At 25.7% G+C, this 17989-nt stretch overlaps 6 protein-coding genes across 6 annotated transcripts; 4 read left to right on the top strand and 2 right to left on the bottom strand.

Annotated features, from left to right (window-relative positions):
• Positions 1-1558: 1558 nt before the first annotated feature.
• MKS88_004818 (uncharacterized protein) lies at positions 1559-3024 on the top strand (the record flags this gene model as incomplete). Its single annotated transcript, XM_067218025.1, has 2 exons — positions 1559-1626; positions 1929-3024. The coding sequence occupies 2 exons, from the start codon at positions 1559-1561 to the stop codon at positions 3022-3024; spliced, it is 1164 nt and encodes a 387-aa protein (XP_067071199.1).
• Positions 3025-3563: 539 nt separating this feature from the next.
• Positions 3564-6158, top strand: MKS88_004817 (uncharacterized protein; the record flags this gene model as incomplete). The annotated part of the gene is made up of 1 exon (XM_067218024.1): positions 3564-6158. The coding sequence occupies one exon, from the start codon at positions 3564-3566 to the stop codon at positions 6156-6158; it is 2595 nt and encodes an 864-aa protein (XP_067071198.1).
• Positions 6159-7143: 985 nt separating this feature from the next.
• On the top strand, positions 7144-9868 carry MKS88_004816 (41-3 protein; the record flags this gene model as incomplete). The annotated part of the gene is made up of 9 exons (XM_067218023.1): positions 7144-7221; positions 7388-7522; positions 7854-7916; positions 8105-8428; positions 8697-8780; positions 8967-9074; positions 9209-9277; positions 9379-9473; positions 9649-9868. 9 exons carry the CDS (start codon positions 7144-7146, stop codon positions 9866-9868), a joined length of 1176 nt encoding a protein of 391 aa, XP_067071197.1.
• An 885-nt stretch (positions 9869-10753) lies between these two features.
• On the top strand, positions 10754-12358 carry MKS88_004815 (tRNA dimethylallyltransferase; the record flags this gene model as incomplete). The annotated part of the gene is made up of 1 exon (XM_067218022.1): positions 10754-12358. One exon carries the CDS (start codon positions 10754-10756, stop codon positions 12356-12358), a length of 1605 nt encoding a protein of 534 aa, XP_067071196.1.
• Positions 12359-12913: 555 nt separating this feature from the next.
• MKS88_004814 (RNA-binding protein) lies at positions 12914-13468 on the bottom strand (the record flags this gene model as incomplete). Its single annotated transcript, XM_067218021.1, has 2 exons — positions 12914-13095; positions 13246-13468. 2 exons carry the CDS (start codon positions 13466-13468, stop codon positions 12914-12916), a joined length of 405 nt encoding a protein of 134 aa, XP_067071195.1.
• Positions 13469-15150: 1682 nt separating this feature from the next.
• On the bottom strand, positions 15151-16607 carry MKS88_004813 (uncharacterized protein; the record flags this gene model as incomplete). The annotated part of the gene is made up of 2 exons (XM_067218020.1): positions 15151-16046; positions 16400-16607. 2 exons carry the CDS (start codon positions 16605-16607, stop codon positions 15151-15153), a joined length of 1104 nt encoding a protein of 367 aa, XP_067071194.1.
• Between the last annotated feature and the right edge of the window lie 1382 nt (positions 16608-17989).

Here is a 17989-nt window from a genome sequence, read left to right as displayed (position 1 = left end):
AAAAAAAAAAAATTAAAAGTTGGAACATTTTTTTATTTAAAAGTATACAGAAAAACAACTATGTAATACAAATTAAATATTCAAATTCATAATATCTACAAAAAAAAAAAAAAAATTTAAACAGGATTGAACGTTACATTGGCGGTAGCTACTCTATACGCATATAAGTCAGTAATTTGTATAAATACATAAAATATGTATATATATATATATATATATGTATGTGCTTATGCGCACGTGGAATACTTGAAGAAAGTACACTTTTATTAATAAAAATGAATTTTTGATATTCCTTATTAACTTTTAACACAAATTTGTTTAATTTATTTTAATTGACATATTTCCAAGGATGAAATTCGGATTTTTGTTTCTTTGTTTTTTTATAATTAAAATATTTTTTTCAAAAAAAATTAACTTTTTATTCTTATGTTGTTATCTAGGTATCTCTCATAGTAAATTGTTAGTAACTGCGCTAATTTTCTTTTAGCGTTCTTTTCATATTGTATTTTAAAATTATGTATATCGTAAAATCCCTGATGCTGGAACTTTTGTATATCCAACCTGCACTTAATTATTTCCTACATAAACATAAGTTTTATTGCGTTTATGATGTGATAAGGTATATATAAAATGTGTATTTATATGTTGAACTTTTATTGAATTTTACAGTGATGCACATATATATATATATATATGTATTTACATATATACGCGTATGTAAATGTATATGCGAATGTGTAACTATAAAAAATAAGGCTTCTTCGACTGCTTTGCAAAATAATGTATGAATAGATAAAATCTTTACTTTCTCAAGCTCCTCAGTAGTCAGCTTCCTCAGTTCTTTAGCTTTCACCCTTTTTTTATAACAGAATAAAGAACTTTGACGTTTCTTTATATTAATAAGATTTAATTTGTAATTTAAAAATGATGATATTCTTTCCCTATTTAAATTTACTCCTTTAGTTAAATATATTTTACACAAAAGGAAAAGCAAAAGAGGAACATAAAAATGGTTCATTTTTTTTGCCATAAAGATATGATATATCAGGTATATATACATATATATGTATTACATGTACATGTTTATGCGTATAATATTATTCTATAAATAGTAAAAAATTTACCTTTACATTATCAAATGCCTTGCGCATAATAAATTAATTCTAATATTTGCAAAAACAAAAGGAAACACGCACAATTTACAGAATTTTTTTTTTTTTTTTTTTTTTTGTAATACACGTAAAGAGAATATATACACATACGTGAAAAAAGATATGAGAATAAAAGGAATGAAAATGTAAATTGATGTAGCCTTAACGTTTTGTAGCATGTGCACAAAAAAAAATAAAAGTTAAGATTAAAGCTCAAAATAAAAAAAAAAAAAAAAGAAAAGGAATAAAAAGAAAAGAAAATATAGGAAAAATAGAAATTATAGTTGTTAAAAAATAGGAGAAACTGCTAAAAAAATACAAAAAAAAAAAAAAATTCGTCAAAAAAAAGTGAAATTAACTAGAAGAACGTTTCAATTAATATCAAAAATGTAGAGTTCAGATAACATATGTTTAAAATTTTGCTAATTATGTTACCTTTGGTTCTTCTGGTCCAGGCAATTTTTTCTTCATCGAGGTTTATTTAAAAGATACAAATATGAACACAAGTTATAAAGGATTTTTTTGCAAAAATAAATTTTTAAGTTTGTTCAATATAGTAAGTTTTTTTTTTTTTTTATGTAAATAAAATATCAAAAAAAATATAGAAAAAACATTTTTACATATACAAATGTATTTTTCATCTCTCTTTCTTTTAATTGTGATATTTATGCATAAATAATTTTGTTTTATCTGCCTTATAATGTTTCCTATATTTTTTCTTTAATAAAATTTTGCTTTGTTTTTTTTTTCTTGCCCCTTGTAAAAGATACACATCAGATTGGTGCATAATAATGAACGCACATTTGTCGGCTTAAAGAACAATAGAACGTATGAACATGTTCATTCAAAAAAAAAAAAGCACAGTGTTTTATTCCACATAAGAAATGTGCATTTCTCAGGAAGTATATGCAATGAATTAAATAAAAATTGTGGTGGTAATAATTGGCTTGGAGCAAATGCGAATAACATGGGAAAAGTACATAGAAAGAGAATTGCCTTGGGTTGTCATTTGAATGGTAGTAATCTTGAAGACACATATAATAAAAAAATATATAATAGTCTGATGTTATTAAAAAATAATAGAAATAGAGATTGTGAAAAGCTAAAGTTGATATATAAATATATTTTCCATAATCTTAGTTCATATAACTCACATGAAATAACAAACATTTTGTATTGCACATATTTTTTTAGTATCATATTAAAAAAAGAAGATTTATATAGATTAATAAAAAGACTCAAACTATTAACATTTAATAATAACAGAAAAGAGGATAATATTTATAATTTATTTTTGAATTTGTTAAGAATAAAGATACCTAAAGAAAATGCTGATAAGAAGATAATTTTTATTTTAAACAATTTTATAAATGACTTGTCCCATAATTTGTTATTATATGATAATCAAAGTAAGAACTTTTTAAATTATATATATTATATAAAAGAGATACAATTGATATATAATCATGATTTATGTTCATGGATTGATAAAAAATATTTAGATAATTCTTGTTTGAACTTTTTGCAATCCTTTCAAAATTCAATAGTAAGACATAATCGAAACTTAGACTATGTTTTCATAAATGAAGTCATAGATATTTTGTATGAACTTAACTGTCAAATAAGTGAAATAAAAATGTATAATTATACTATTCCAATTTTTATAAAAGATTTAAATTTGATAATAGAATGTATATCTATGAAAAATACTTTTGATGGGACATTAATTGTTATTCCATATTTTTTACAAAGATATAAGTTATTTAAAAAATTAAATTTTAAAGTCCTACTTTTATATAAACAGTTAGTACCTCAAAGAGTAGAAGAGAAAGTAGAATATGTTAAGAAAGCAATATATGATATAATAAAATAGTTTTTTCTTCTCGTAATGTGTGCATTTATGGTATATAGATAATTAGGTGTTCATTTTAGCTTTGTTGGAGTTATGTGCGTATTACTGTCTCGTCTTTTTTTTTTTTTTCCACATAAATTGTGTGAATATCCACATAAATTGTGTGAATATATATAAATATATACGTATATATATGTATATATATATGTTTGTATATATATTCTCTAATATTTATTTATTTGTGTTTGGTTAATATAGAGTCGTATAGTGTAAACTCTTATTGATAATTTTCCTTATTTACACCTATTTCTTCATATTTTTTTTTTTTTTTTTTTGTTGTTTTACCAAAAAAACATCTCCCGAATTTTTTTATGTTCAAAATTTGTTATACTAGATATTAATTTTTTGAAAATTTTATTTAATTATTTTTAAAAAATCTACTTAGCTAATTTGACGTATCGGTAATTTTTTTTTTTTTTTTTGGCATCCTTATTATGATACTCTTCAAGGAATTACTAATAGTGCTTTTCCTTTGCTTTATTAATTCACTATTTTAAATAATGAAAAAGTACGATAAAAAAAAAAAAGATGAAGAAGAAACAGTAATAGCAAATAACGTAAAAAAGTTTATATTTAAAAATGAATATAAATATGTAGACGCAACAAATATTTTGAAAACTATTTTTTTAAGAGACAAAAAAAAAAAGGAACAATCATCGAAAAAAGTAACACCTGCAAAAAAGTATATTGTTAATAAAAAGTTAGATGATTTCATATATTCTAAAAAAGAAAATACCAAATTAAAAGACATACAAGAAAAAAGGGGTAAGGAAATTAATTATACAAGTGTAGATAAGAAACACTTGAAAAAAAGAAAAGGTCATCTGCAGAGTGAAATTTATAGGAAATATGATATACATAAAACAATCGATTTCGATAAAACTAAAAGGCAAAACATTCCTTTTAATTTAATGCAAAATATGTACGCCAAAAGCAAAATGAGCGGGGTAGCTGGTAAAATTAGGAAAAAGAAAATTTACTGTTCTTCCGATAGTTCTGGGGATGGTCAGGAAGAACAAATGGAACAAGAAGGGGAAGAAGAAGAAGGGGAAGAAGAAGAAGAGGAAGGTGCAGAAGAGGAAGAAGAAGAAGAAGAGGGAGAAGAAGAGGAAGGTGCAGAAGAGGAAGAAGAAGAAGAGGGAGAAGAAGAGGAAGGTGCAGAAGGGGAAGAGGAAGCAGAGGATGGTGCAGAAGAGGAAGGTGCAGAAGAGGAAGAGGAAGCAGAGGATGGTGCAGAAGAGGAAGAAGAAGAAGTGGAAGAAGAGGACGAAGTGGAAGAAGAAGAAGAAGTGGAAGAAGAGGACGAAGTGGACGAAGAAGAAGAAGTGGAAGAAGAGGACGAAGTGGACGAAGAAGAAGAAGTGGAAGAAGAGGACGAAGTGGACGAAGAAGAAGAAGTGGAAGAAGAGGACGAAGTGGACGAAGAAGAAGAAGTGGAAGAAGAGGACGAAGTGGAAGAAGAAGAAGAAGTGGAAGAAGAGGACGAAGTGGAAGAAGAAGTGATAGAGATTAAAGAAGTTGGTGAAGAAGAGGAAGAAGAAATGGAAGGTGATGATGAAATAATTGAAAAAGATAATGCAGATATAGAAGTGATAAAGGAAGAGGAGAAAAATGTTATAGAAGAAGCAGAGGGTGCTGGTGATGATAAGATCGACGACCTCATAGAAGAGACAGAAGAAGAAAATGAAGTAGAAGTAGATGAAGAGAACGAGATAGATGAAGAGAAAGAGGTAGATGAAGAGAAAGAGGTAGATGAAGAGAAAGAGGTAGATGAAGAGAAAGAGGTAGATGAAGAGAAAGAGGTAGATGTAGAGAAAGAGGTAGATGTAGAGGAAGAAACGAATGGAGTGAAGGAAATTGAGATAGATGAAGTAGACGTGAGGAAAAAGCAAGGGGGAAAAGAAGGTATTTTAAAAGAAACAGAAGAAAATTTTCTTATCTTGAAAGACAAAATAAGTAAAAAGAATTTAGAATATATCATACTAGTAAATAAAGTTATGGAATGCTTATTAGAATATGATGATTTTTATAATCACGTAAAGAATAGCTTAAAGAGGTACTATGCTGATAATAAATTAGACACACTTTATAACTCTCTTCATGAGAGTACAATAAAAAAGGATGATAATAAAAATGATAATAAAAATGATAATAAAAATGATAATAATAATAATAATAATAAGAATAATAAGAATAGTGAAAATCCCTGTAAAAGAAATACGTCCATAAGAAATATAGCTGGCGCAGAAATTAGTCATACTAATGAAAAACATTCAATTGAATTAAATTGTCAAAAAAATAAATTAAAGAAAAGCATTCATGAAGTGACAGGCTCATCAGTAGAAGATAAATATAGTATAATGGCAGAAAAGGATATAAATAAATTTGAAGAAAATAATACTATAAATCAAAAAGAAAATGATATAAAAGACGAAACCGAAATGACTATAATTAACAATAATACATATTATGTAAATAATAAAACTTCTACGAAGGATGTGAATGTGAAGGATATAAATAAAAGTTCAATTAAAATAAAACAAAAAGAAAATATTCAAAAAAGTGTTGATAATAAAGAAGATAATGAGATTTATGCAAAGGAGTGTGAAGACAAAAGTGAAAATGAGAACGTAAGTGATGAAGATGATGAAAACGACAGTGGTAAAATTGATAGCGGTAAAAGTGATAGCAGTAAAAGTGATAGTGATGAAAGCAGCAGTGACGATAACGACAGTAATGAAAGCAAGAGTGGAAAAAGCGAACGAGGAAGTGGAAGTGGTGGAAGTGTAAATTACGAAGATGATAATACTCGTGGTAAGAAGGTTGAAAAAGATGAAAGTAATCGATACGACAATGCTGTTAAAGAGAGAAAAAGTGATAAGACAGATAAAGAAGAGGAAAGTGACAAAGACAGACGTAAGTCCAGTACAGATGACTCAGTTCAAGATGGAGATGAAAAAGAAAAAGTAGACGAAAGCGAGAAGGAAGATATAAGTGAGGAAGAAACAGAGAACGAAAGCGAAAGTGAAAGTGAGGACAAAAGCGAGAGTGGAGGAGAGACAGGAAGCGAGAACGAAAGTGATAAGAGCAGTTAACATGTTATTCTTAAAATTTTTTTTAAAATTTAATAGAATATCCAATAAACACAAGAAAAATGAAAAAAAAAAAAATATTAAAAACACGTGCATAAACAGTTATAGACAACTGTATCATATTTAACAAACATAAAATAAAAAAAAATAATAAAGGAATATCTCATCACATATGTAAACGTCTAAAAAAATGAATACACCTTTGTTAGATCTTTATACATAAAAATTGTCCTAATAAAGTGCAAATTCGACAACTGTAAGTATATATTTTTTATTAATTTATAAATGGAATACGTTAATTTTATTCAGTTATTATTATAATCCTTTATAAAGAAAAAATTATTGCAGCATAAATGACGCACTGATCAAGATTGTAAATTAACTATTTTAGGAAATTTTTTTTTTTTTTTTTTTTTTTTAGGAGTTTAAATATTCCTTTATAAAGATAAATATGAAAAACGAAAAAGATGTTTTTTGTCGCTGCTTGATTTTTTGATTCTATATTTTTATCTTTATAAAGCGAAATATATAATATGATGAAATAGTGAAAATGGCAATGAGAATGTAACTTATTATTTCTTAAATACTTGTTAACTAAATATGTAGGATGAATTATTGTAGCTTTTTTTATTTTTTTATATTTAGAACTTATTTTCACAATAACAATTTTTTAAGTGTATGTACATGTATGTCTTATTCTTATGTTCCTCATTTTTATATATTAATATTTATGTCTATATATTTTTTTGTTTTTTACTTTTTTCCACTTGTATGCAATTATTTGTCATTATGATATGAACTAATTTTTCTTTTATTTTTTTCTCTTAACTGTTCACAAAATTATACACATATAATAAGGAAAAGAAAACTATTTGTAATTGTATATTTATGCATATACGCACGTCTCGTTAGAAAATATAGAGCAAAATTAATAGCTTTTATACAACTTTGCAATTAATTTATATCAATAATAAAAAAAAAAAAAAAAATGTTGTTCAGATTAAATTTCTTTTTATGTTGTGTTGTTCTAGCTTCTTGCGCTCTTACGATAATACTATCCGATGAAGTGCGATATATAAGAAAAGAGAAGAAAAAAAAAATAATAATAATAACATAAAATAATATAAAAGTTTAACATAACTACCTGAACATTTAACTAATATGCTTTCTATTTCTTTGTTGTATTTCCACCCTATTTGTTAAATCCTATTTTGAGTTATTCTGATTTTTAGGAAAACACCGGTTGGTCGACAGATTATGAGTATAATTCGAAGTCACTACCATCTATAGAAGTTAAACTAAGTCCCCCGGAAAATGTTAAGAAAAAAAAAATATATATAACAAAACCTAATACAAAAAGAGTTGAAGTAACAATAACGATAACAGCAATAACAATAGTAACTCTAAAAAGAAATGAAGGGAAAACGATAAGAATTAAAAAAGAATAGCGGAATATACGCGATTAAATGAAACGAAATCGTTTTGCCTCACTACATATAAATATATGCACATGTATATGTGTACCTTCGTTTGAAAAACACAAATTATGATGTTTTAAATAGTGAAAGAATAACACTTAGAAAAAGGGTAAAATTGCCCTTCTCTCAATCAGCAGACACAATTATTTTTATAAATTAATATAATTTTTTTTTTTTCTTTTTTTCCTAAATTAGATGTATAACTTTTTTTTTAATGCAGCCTTTACCACAAGTTTCAGCAGAAATTAAGCTTCTAGAATCTGCTAGGCTCAAATTGGAAGAGGTAACAAAATAAAAAAAAAAAAAAATATAAAATAAATAAAATAGAAAGAAAGAAAGAAAAAGAAATGAAGTAAAATGAAAAAGATGAGAAAAAGGAAAACACATACATTATTGCGCATTATTAAAATGTGTTTATATAAATAATGATAAAAGAAAAAATTGAAAATACTTGTAAAACAAAATATATAGGGGATGATGCAAAAATTAGAAGATGAATATAATAAATCCTTATCGAGTTCGAAAATAAAAATACAAGACACAGTTGAAAAATTGTTAAGCATTTTTAATGATCCAAATATACTAGGTTCAGTTATTTCTAATTCTGTTAAAACATTAAAAAAGGAAAATTTAAGAAAAGTTAAAGATTCCGAAGAAGGGGAAAAAGAATTAAAAAATTATCAAAAAAATAATCAGGCCAAAAGTGGCCCATTACCACCACCGGAACTTAGAAATCATACATCATTTCTGCAACAGAACTATGTAAATAATACTATTCCCTCTGTTAAAATATCAGTAAGAAAATAAGCAAATAAAGACATTGGTATAATTACGCATATTCATTTATGTTTATTTAGTTTATATATATATATATTTGTATATGTTTGTACATACGTATATATATTTGGGTAGTACCCCATATTACATTAATAAGGGCACGAAAAATGTGACTGAAAATTATGTATTGTTAAAAAAGAGAAAAAGTTGAAAATATAATAACAAAACAAAAATTTAAATATGTTAAGACCTTACAATTATATTTTCTAAATTTGAAATTTTGTAGTTATCTGAGATAAGTGAACCTAGTGTGGACATAAAAGAAAAAATTGAAGAAATAGAGCAATACAGGACAGATGAAGAAGTAACGGTAATAAACTATGTTTCTTTTATGAATGGAAATGCTCAAAATGTATATAAAGTTATACATATATTATCACTTGTAAACACACATATATATACATAAGAAATACGCTGGTATATACACATGAGGAAGATGGTTTGAAAATGATATTTTAAAAGCTCTTTTTTTTTTTCCTTTTTTATGCACATCCAGATGTTTGAAACTGCTATATCAGAACTAGGAATTTTGACGGACATAACTATTCTAGAGTTACAAAAACAAATACAATTACAACTAAACCCTTTCTTAGTTGACAAAAAGGTTATCTCTACTCATATGTTAATGGAGCTTGTTATCTTACATTCTTACTTTTCGGAATGCATATATATAGATACACAAATATAGATATATATGTACACGCGCTAACATTTTTTTGCTTTTTCTGTTACATAAAGGTGTTGCATAGAACTTTAAAAAAGGAACTGAAGGAACTGGGTCAACGAGAAGAAAAGCAGAAAATAAAAGTACTTTACATTTTGTGCTTTACCACATATATTTCTCGCATTTTATATTTTTCTAACTTTTAGACTATTTGCCAATTAATATATTTTTTCCTTTTTGTTAGGAAAATTTTCAAAGGCAATCGTCCTTTTTAGAGGAGGGAGAATACGAAGATACTGGGAACATATTGAACGTAAAAATAAGCCAAACAGATTACGGGTAATTTGAAAATAAACATAGTGATACAAATGCAGATGAATACACAAATACAAAAATCATATACACATGTACGTTGGATTTACTTATTTAACTTAACTGTTATATATATATATTTATATTTATTTATTTATTTATTTATTTTATTTTATTTTTGTTTTTTTTTTTAAAATGGCAGCTATCCAACCATTGACGAACTCGTAATGCAAATGCAAAGGAGACGGGATATCACTGAAAAATTAGAGCGACAAAAAATTTTAGATTTGCAAATGAAGTTACTAAAAGTGCAAAGCGAAATAATAAAAGATGCTCTACATTTTTCTATCTCCAAAGTTATAGCGCAATATTCACCTATTGTAGAAACTATGAAAATAGAATCTATGAAAATGATTTATTAAGTGTGAAGATTAAAGTGTAATCTTTTTAATATATTCCTTGCTTTTTTTACTTGCTGAACTGTTCAGTTTTTTTTTTTTTTTTTAATCTTTTTTTTCTTTTTTTTTTTTTCTCAAATATTTATATATATATATATATATTCATGAGCACGTTCCTACGTTGTTTAAAAAAGTATGAAGGACACTTCACAGTTTTATTTGTTGAACGTTATTAAAGGATTTAATTTGAAATATAGAATTGTTTTTATATTCAATATGAAAGCAATGTTTTAATTTTCACGATTTTTAGTATATAGAAATATCTTTATGAAACATTTAAAAAAAAAAAAAAAAACTTCTCATAAAGAAATTTTATATAAGTATATATGCGGGTATAACATACAAACTACCAGCATAAAAATTTTAGTAGTAATTTTTATACTTGTTACGTAATTGAATTTGTATGATGGTTTTTTTTTTTTTTTGAGAATGAAATTAATATATAAAAAAATTGAGAAGTAATTTTAAATGGGGGCACGTGTTCTCAGGGAATATTTCAAGGGCTGACGTGTGGACGAATTCATGTATACGTTACATTAAAACATGCGTATGTACATGTATATATGTACGAATTTATAGATCTACGTACATGTGAATATGCGTGTGTTTACCTGTTCATGTATATGTGTATGCTTTTTGTTTCACTATTAGATCTTCTTTTTTCCCGTAAAACCAAGTACCATGTTTTATATATTCAATTGTACCAAACTAATTCACAAATTTACTCTACCACAGCATCAAAAATATGTAACATCGAATCACTTATAGATGTTATGTTATGCATTTATATTTATACTATTACACTTCTTTTTTTCGAACAGTGCCTTTATACGTATTGAGTGTTTTTTTATGAGAAATCAAAACGTAATTTTTAAAGGAGAAAAAAGTAAAATAAATAATAAAGTAATACACAAAAACAGGAACATTTTAAAATGTTTTATAAGGAGGAGTGCCTATTATTTTTACCCAAAAAAATCTAAATCAGAATTTTATTATACTTTTAATAGTGGTAATTCTGAACTCATTAAAAAGTGCAGAGATAGTAAGTATATATTATCATATATATACAGTAAAATCTGTTGCTTGAAAAGGAATAGTAGCAATGTGAAAAATTACTTGCTCGAGACGAATGATACCCAAGTTAATAACATAAAAGTAGGCCTAATAAAATTAAATGAAGAAAAGGAGAAAAACTTGAATTATATAGCCGCACTTAATGGAATAAACAAAGCGAGTAACATGCAGTTGTCTAGAGATGAATATGCAGCAAATTCAGATGCTACAAACGAGAATACGCCAGATACTAATGAAAAACGAAAGGATATTAGTTTACCCACACTTACAGATAACGATAAAGTGACAAATAGTCCACTATTTTTATCATGTTGTAATAGAAAAGAGAAGGAAAAAATAATTTTAGTCATAGGCGTAACATGCAGTGGTAAGACAAAGTTTAGTATCGACTTATGTAAAGAATTATTAAATCATAATATAGAAGGGGAAATTATTAGTGCTGATTCTATGCAAGTTTACCAGGATTTTAGTGTAGGAATTGCAAAAGTAGATGAAGATGAAAAAAGAGATATAAAACATCATATGTTAGATGTATGTGAATTAAATCAAGAGTTTAATGCTCACAAATTTATTAATTATACAATACCAATTATTAAAAATATTAATATTAATAAAAAGGTAGCTATAGTAACAGGGGGTACTCTTCTATATATTGAATCTTTGTTATGGGAGTCCGTCGTTGATTTAAGGGAAAAAAGGGAAGAAGAAAAGGCTGAACAGTTGCCAGGTGAGAGAGTAGGAGAAAAAGTAAAAGACAAGTATGAACATAAAACAAATGATGAATTGCACGAAGAGCTTAAAAGAGTTGATGAAGAAAGAGCTAATCAGCTCCACAAAAATGATAGAAAAAGAATATGCCGAAGTCTTGATATTTTTTACACATATAATAAAAAACATAGTGAATTAATAAAAATGAAAAATCACAAAAACAATAACATTGAGAAAACAAGATATTTACCTTGTTTGTTTTATTTAGATTATAATAACGATGATATCTTAAAAGAACAAATTGAAAAACGAGTGAACGATATGATTTTAAAAGGCCTTTTGGATGAAGCTATAAAATTAAAAGAGATGAACAATACCAAGGATGTAAAATTATTAGGAAAAGGAATATATCAAAGTATTGCATATAAAGAATTTGATACATATATCGAAAACAAAATAATTAACAAAATTGATGATGAGAAGTTATTCAATATATGTAAGGATAATTTAATTAGAAAAACTTATAAATATGCCAAAAGACAAAGAAGATGGGTTTTTAACAGGTTTGTAAAAAATTACAGTATCCCCTTAAACAAAATTGATGTGTCAACGAATTATACGCAGCAGCTAAGTAATGCATTACAAATTGTGTTGAATTTTTTGAAAAGTTAATAAAATGGGGAAAGAGTAAACGGAAAAAAAAAAAAAAAAAAAATTAAAATAAAATGAAATAAAATGCAATAAAATGCAATATATAAATTGATATAAATGAGAATCCATATGTAATTTTTATCCGCATGAATATATTTCGAAAATGACGAAAAAAAAATAGGAAAATACGAAAACAAAAATGTTGTAACTAAGTGTATATATATATATATATATATATATATATATATATATATATATATATATTTTAATTTGGCTTTTTCCCTTAGCTCTTATTTATTTACAGTTCAGTTCGTTTATAATTTTTTTTTTTTTTATTTTTTTTTGCGTCGTGTTATATATTTTATCTTACTGTTTTAAAAATATAAATCATTTTTCATGAATTGGGATTACCTTCCTCATCTTTAATATTGATAAGCGGTATTTCATTATATTTCAGAACATATTTCTTTTTTTTTAATTGTGATATCTTTTTCTGTTTTTTAACTACTGCGTTATTTTATATTTAATATATGTAGGAGCTTGTGTCATACGCATATATTGTATATGTAATAATTTCTATTGCCTTCCAGGTTGGATGATATTGCATATGTGTTTTTTTTGTTTCAAATGTTCATTCTTAAATGCCTCTGTTAAAATTATGTTTTTTTGCCCCAACTTGATTCCCTGATAATTTAGCAAAACTAATGTTGCATCTTCTGCCTTTTTAAATTCTAAAATTCCATGTCCTATATTTCTGCCTATAAAGGGGGGTGAAAAAGGAGCGGTAAAAATGAGCGAAAGTGAGAAGCTAAATTGGGAAAAGGATAAACGAAAAATATTCAGAAAAAATGCATAAACAACGCGATGAAATAAGGCAAAATAGTTTATCATTTAGTGCTAAAACAAACCTGTGAATCTGTTTTTTTTTATCCTTGCTATACACATGTCAATTCCAATAAAATAATTAAAAAAATGGGTAACATCTCTAGACGATAAGCGATTATCCAAATTGCATATAAACAAAAAATTTGCTCCGCGTGTTATTGAATTTGTTGTGTGTTTGCTAAGCCTAACTCGTTCTCTTGTTAATTCTTTTATATGATTTTCCCCCGAATCTCTAACATATGGCATTGTTTTAAATTTTCGGAAATATCTCGTTCTATATAACTGAAACCTTTTCTTATGCAATTGTTCTTCTTCCCATTTTAGCTAAGTAAAATTATAAATAGACAAATATATTTTAAACTGTTTTATTTTATTTTTGGCCCACAGTTATATGTATTATTCGAGAGCACATTATTATTTGCGTGTGTGTACTGGTAGCATTTTTGTGCAATATCGCACTGATTGTGTTCTTTAAAGCGGTCGTTATTCTTTACAGGAAAAGAAATATTTCACCCAAGTAAATATTCATATACACATATATGTATATACATATATATATAGACGACAACATTGCATAATGCACATGTCGTATTTTTTTTTTTTTTTTGGTCTAACATGAATTTTATTTTTTTTACTGATTACCTTCTTAATGATATAAGAACGAATTAGATGTAGGAAAATTATAAGTATTTTCAAAATTCTCATGACTTTTTAAAGAAAAACATGTTTATTAATAGTACATTATAACAAACAGTAATTCACAGCTTATCAGTTGCAACATAAATATTCTGAACAGAAAAATGTTCTATCCTTTTGTCATACTTAAAAATGTTAATTGTTTAATTCAAGGACTTATATCTCACATTATTATTTTATTTTTACATTTTACAGTATATGCTTGTGTATATTGTACTATACTGAAAATACCTCAAACCATAATAATAATTAGGGCATTTCTCTATTACTAAAAATTGATAACGTGAATCTTAAACTACTGTAGTTGTATTTATGCTTGAAATAAGTATAATTATTGAAAGTCATTTATACACTTTTTTTTTTTTTTTTTTTTTTTTTTTTTGTTTATACTTTAAAAATTATTAAAAAAAAAAAAATATATATATATTTATATATATACATAAAAGTGAAACAAGAGTGTAATTAAAAGTGATAAAAAGTCCAATGAAACGGAAGGCATAAACATAATTAATTTAACAAAAAATAAATAATCGAATGTCATTCTAAAAAAAAGGAAAAAAGGACCTGGGAGTGTTTACATACATACAAACATATGCATTTGTATGTGTACATAAAAGTACATATCAAAGTTTACTAAAAAACAAATAAATAATTGTAAAAACGAAATGAAGAGAATTAAGAAAATACCTATCAAAAAAAAAAAAAAAAAAAAATGAACACAAGAATGAATAAAATGAATTATAAAAAAAGCAAGTAATTTTGTCGCATAAAACAATAAAAAGGTTAAAAATAGTACACACAGATATGAAGTAGAGACAGATTATTTTTTCTTGCTCTGCTGATATTTTGTTTGTGTTGATCTGCTTTATTTTGGTCTATTATGCTTCATTTTGTTATGTTTTGCTATTTTGCATTTTTCTTCTTAATTTTAAAGCAGTTAAAATGTTAGAGAGAGGTACAAGTTTAATATGTTAGTAACTTCGTGTGTACACAAAAAAACAAAGTTTGAATTTAAATGCAAGAAAGGTTATGTATAATGCAAGAATTGCAGATGTTCAGGAATGCACAGTAAATACATAGGCAGCTATATACGGACATTTGTTTATATACACAAACATATGCATACGAGCAAGCATTGTGTCCAGTCAGCGTTTTTATATCCACCCACACATATATATATATTTATATGTATATTCTACGTGGTAAAGAATATACATTGAGAAATTTATATGCTAGTTGTTCGTGGCTATCACATTGAGGGAGTGAAATCTTTCGACTTTACTGAGACGTAATTTTTCATTCGGATGAAGTTCATCAAAATATTCGCTGAATTTGTTCATATCTATTTCATTTTGTGCAGTATATTTTATATGATTTACAAAAACCTTTTTAGAAATTGATGATTCAAATTCAATAATAAGGGGTTTAAGAAAATCCGTAGATTCAACAACAATTGAATTACTTGCTAAGACATATTTTAAATTTTCCTGTTTACACAATTGCTCAATCATGCGTTCATTTAATATGATATTATTGATAGATTTCATATATAAGTACCTTAAAAATGTATCTTTTTCAAATACTACAGCATTACATTTATAGTTATAGCACATTAAAGCCTGAACCATTTCTTTATTTGATAAAAAGTAAATATTTGTTTTTGTTCCTTTCATTAATGTTTTTGATGGTGCTATTAATGTTTTTTCCTCAGGTGGTACTTCCACATTTTCTTCCTTTTTTTCATCCAAAAAGTCTTCGTCATCATCATCTTCTTCTTCTTCTTCCTCCTCTTCCTTTTCCTCTTCCTCTTCCTGTTCCAATTCTTCTTCCTCCTGTTCCTGTTCCACTTCTTCTTCCTCTTCTTCCGAATTCGCATATTCTTCTTCGACTTCTTCCTGGTTTAATTCCTCCTCGTCAAATTCAGATTGCACTTTCAAGGATACATTTTCTATACTTTTCATGCTGGTTCGAGTAATGGAAAGGTCGGAAATAGTCCCAATAGTGTGAACGCCCTCTGATTTTTCCTCGATTACATCAATACAATATCTTTCATCCGTTAGTGAATTATTACTCATTTTATCCTCTTTTGAGCTTTTACTATTTTGAGATTCTGTTGATTTTTTTTCCTCTGTATGTGATAAAGGTAAAAAACATTAAAAATGTAAAAAATGTAGAAAAAATGAACACTTTAGAAGGCAAATATATAAACAAAACTAACACATAAAAGAGTAAATTAGCAAAGTGAACCATCAGCAACGTGAACAATTAAAAATTAAAAAAAATTAATCATTAAAAAAATAATATATTTTAAATAAAGCATGGAATTGTAAAACGTGCAGGGATAAAAATTGAAAAAAAAAAAAAAATTTACAATAATTCACAAAAATTTACAACAATTGATAGTAATTTAAAGTAATTCAAAATAATTTGCAGCATTTTGTAAAAATTTTCTTCTAGCAATTTTATATTCAATTAACACACCTTTTTCTTCCTGTCTAGGTGAGGGACAAGCAAAAGTGCATGATATAGGTAATATATCTAATTTGTCTATGTTTGATATATCAACTATTCTCCTGTAGTGCCCATTTTTCAATCGAATTAATCTTGTTTTTTTTTTATTTTTAAGTTCAGGATTATCAATAGTTGGACAGCTAAATTTTCGATTCATACTTACTTGTGGATCAGACATTTTTAATTACAATTTTTTTTAAACAAATGAGAGAATGAGCAGGGAAAATATATTAAAATGCTATATTGTTTAATCGAGAATTTTTAACATATATTTTTACAAATCGGAAAAGACCTTAAATATGTATAGGAGCGCATGTATATATATATATATATATATATATATATATATGTGTTTGTATATTTGTATGTATATTTATATATACTTATTCGATTTTTAAAAATGTGAAATCGGTTGTAAGTTCGTACAAATTAAAGACTATTAACTAATAATTTAAAATTTTTTTTAAATAATCAAAACAGAAGATGTGTTTCATGAATTTTCTATTAATTTTTTTTTTTTTTTTTTTTTCATATATAATGTGAATTCTGTATAAACAGAGAAAAATTTTGGATGTTTTTTTATAGCTCTAGAACATGCATTTTTTTAAAAAACGTGGAATGATCCTTTTTTTTTTTTTTTTTTCGCTTTTTCTCAGTATAGACTCTTTTTAAACCGTTAGCTTTATTAAGGGATTTTTTTTTATTTTAAAGAATATTAATAGTAATGAATATGCACATGTGTATGTATGTGTGTCGGTTTTCATAAAACATGGTAAATTGTCTTTTTTATTTGGTTGTAAACTTGTTTATCTTGTTCTTTATCCTTTTACTCATTGCTTCCCATTTATTTTACCAATTATTTTTCTTATTTTATGTCATTTTTCCTTTAAGAAATTACTGAGAACATTAAGGTATACTTTTTATAAATTAAAAATGAAATATCGTGAATGTCATATTTTTCTTTTTCTTTAATGAAACGAAAAAAAAATTTTTATTAAGATGACTTATTGTAAATTTGCGAATTTGTAAAAACGCACAAACAAAAAAAAAAAAAAAAAAAAAAAAAACTTAGATTTCCGAGAGTCATGTCCATTTATTTATTTTATTTTATGTTATTTCACTCATGTTCCATTTTTTAAATGAGTTTTTACAACAATTCAGGAATATTCGTTGCGTCATCTTGCCAACACTTGTAAGCTATTACAGGGCAAATATTAAAAAAAAAAAAAAATAATAAGAAAAACGGCATTATAACTTAAAATGCAAAAGAGATAGCACAATATCAAATTAAATGAAAAAATAATGAAATAATAGAACAAATAAATAGTTGATATAATCAGAGATATAATTAAAAACTGACCAAATAAAAAAATGATGAAATAAAAAAAAAAAACAAAACAGAAAAATCAACAAAACTGCAAGATAGTAATGCAAAAGATAAAATAGGAAAAAATGAGTAGATACACAACAACAAAAAAAAAAAAAAAAATAATAATAATAATAATATAAAATAAAATAAAAACATGTATTTTACATGATGCTATTCTTCTGTAAAAGATT

Source organism: Plasmodium brasilianum, chromosome 13 (genome assembly GCF_023973825.1).
Source record: "Plasmodium brasilianum strain Bolivian I chromosome 13, whole genome shotgun sequence".
Lineage (NCBI taxonomy): Eukaryota > Apicomplexa > Aconoidasida > Haemosporida > Plasmodiidae > Plasmodium > Plasmodium brasilianum.
Note: the sequence above shows the minus strand (reverse complement) of the source record. Positions and strands in the feature narration are given on the sequence as shown.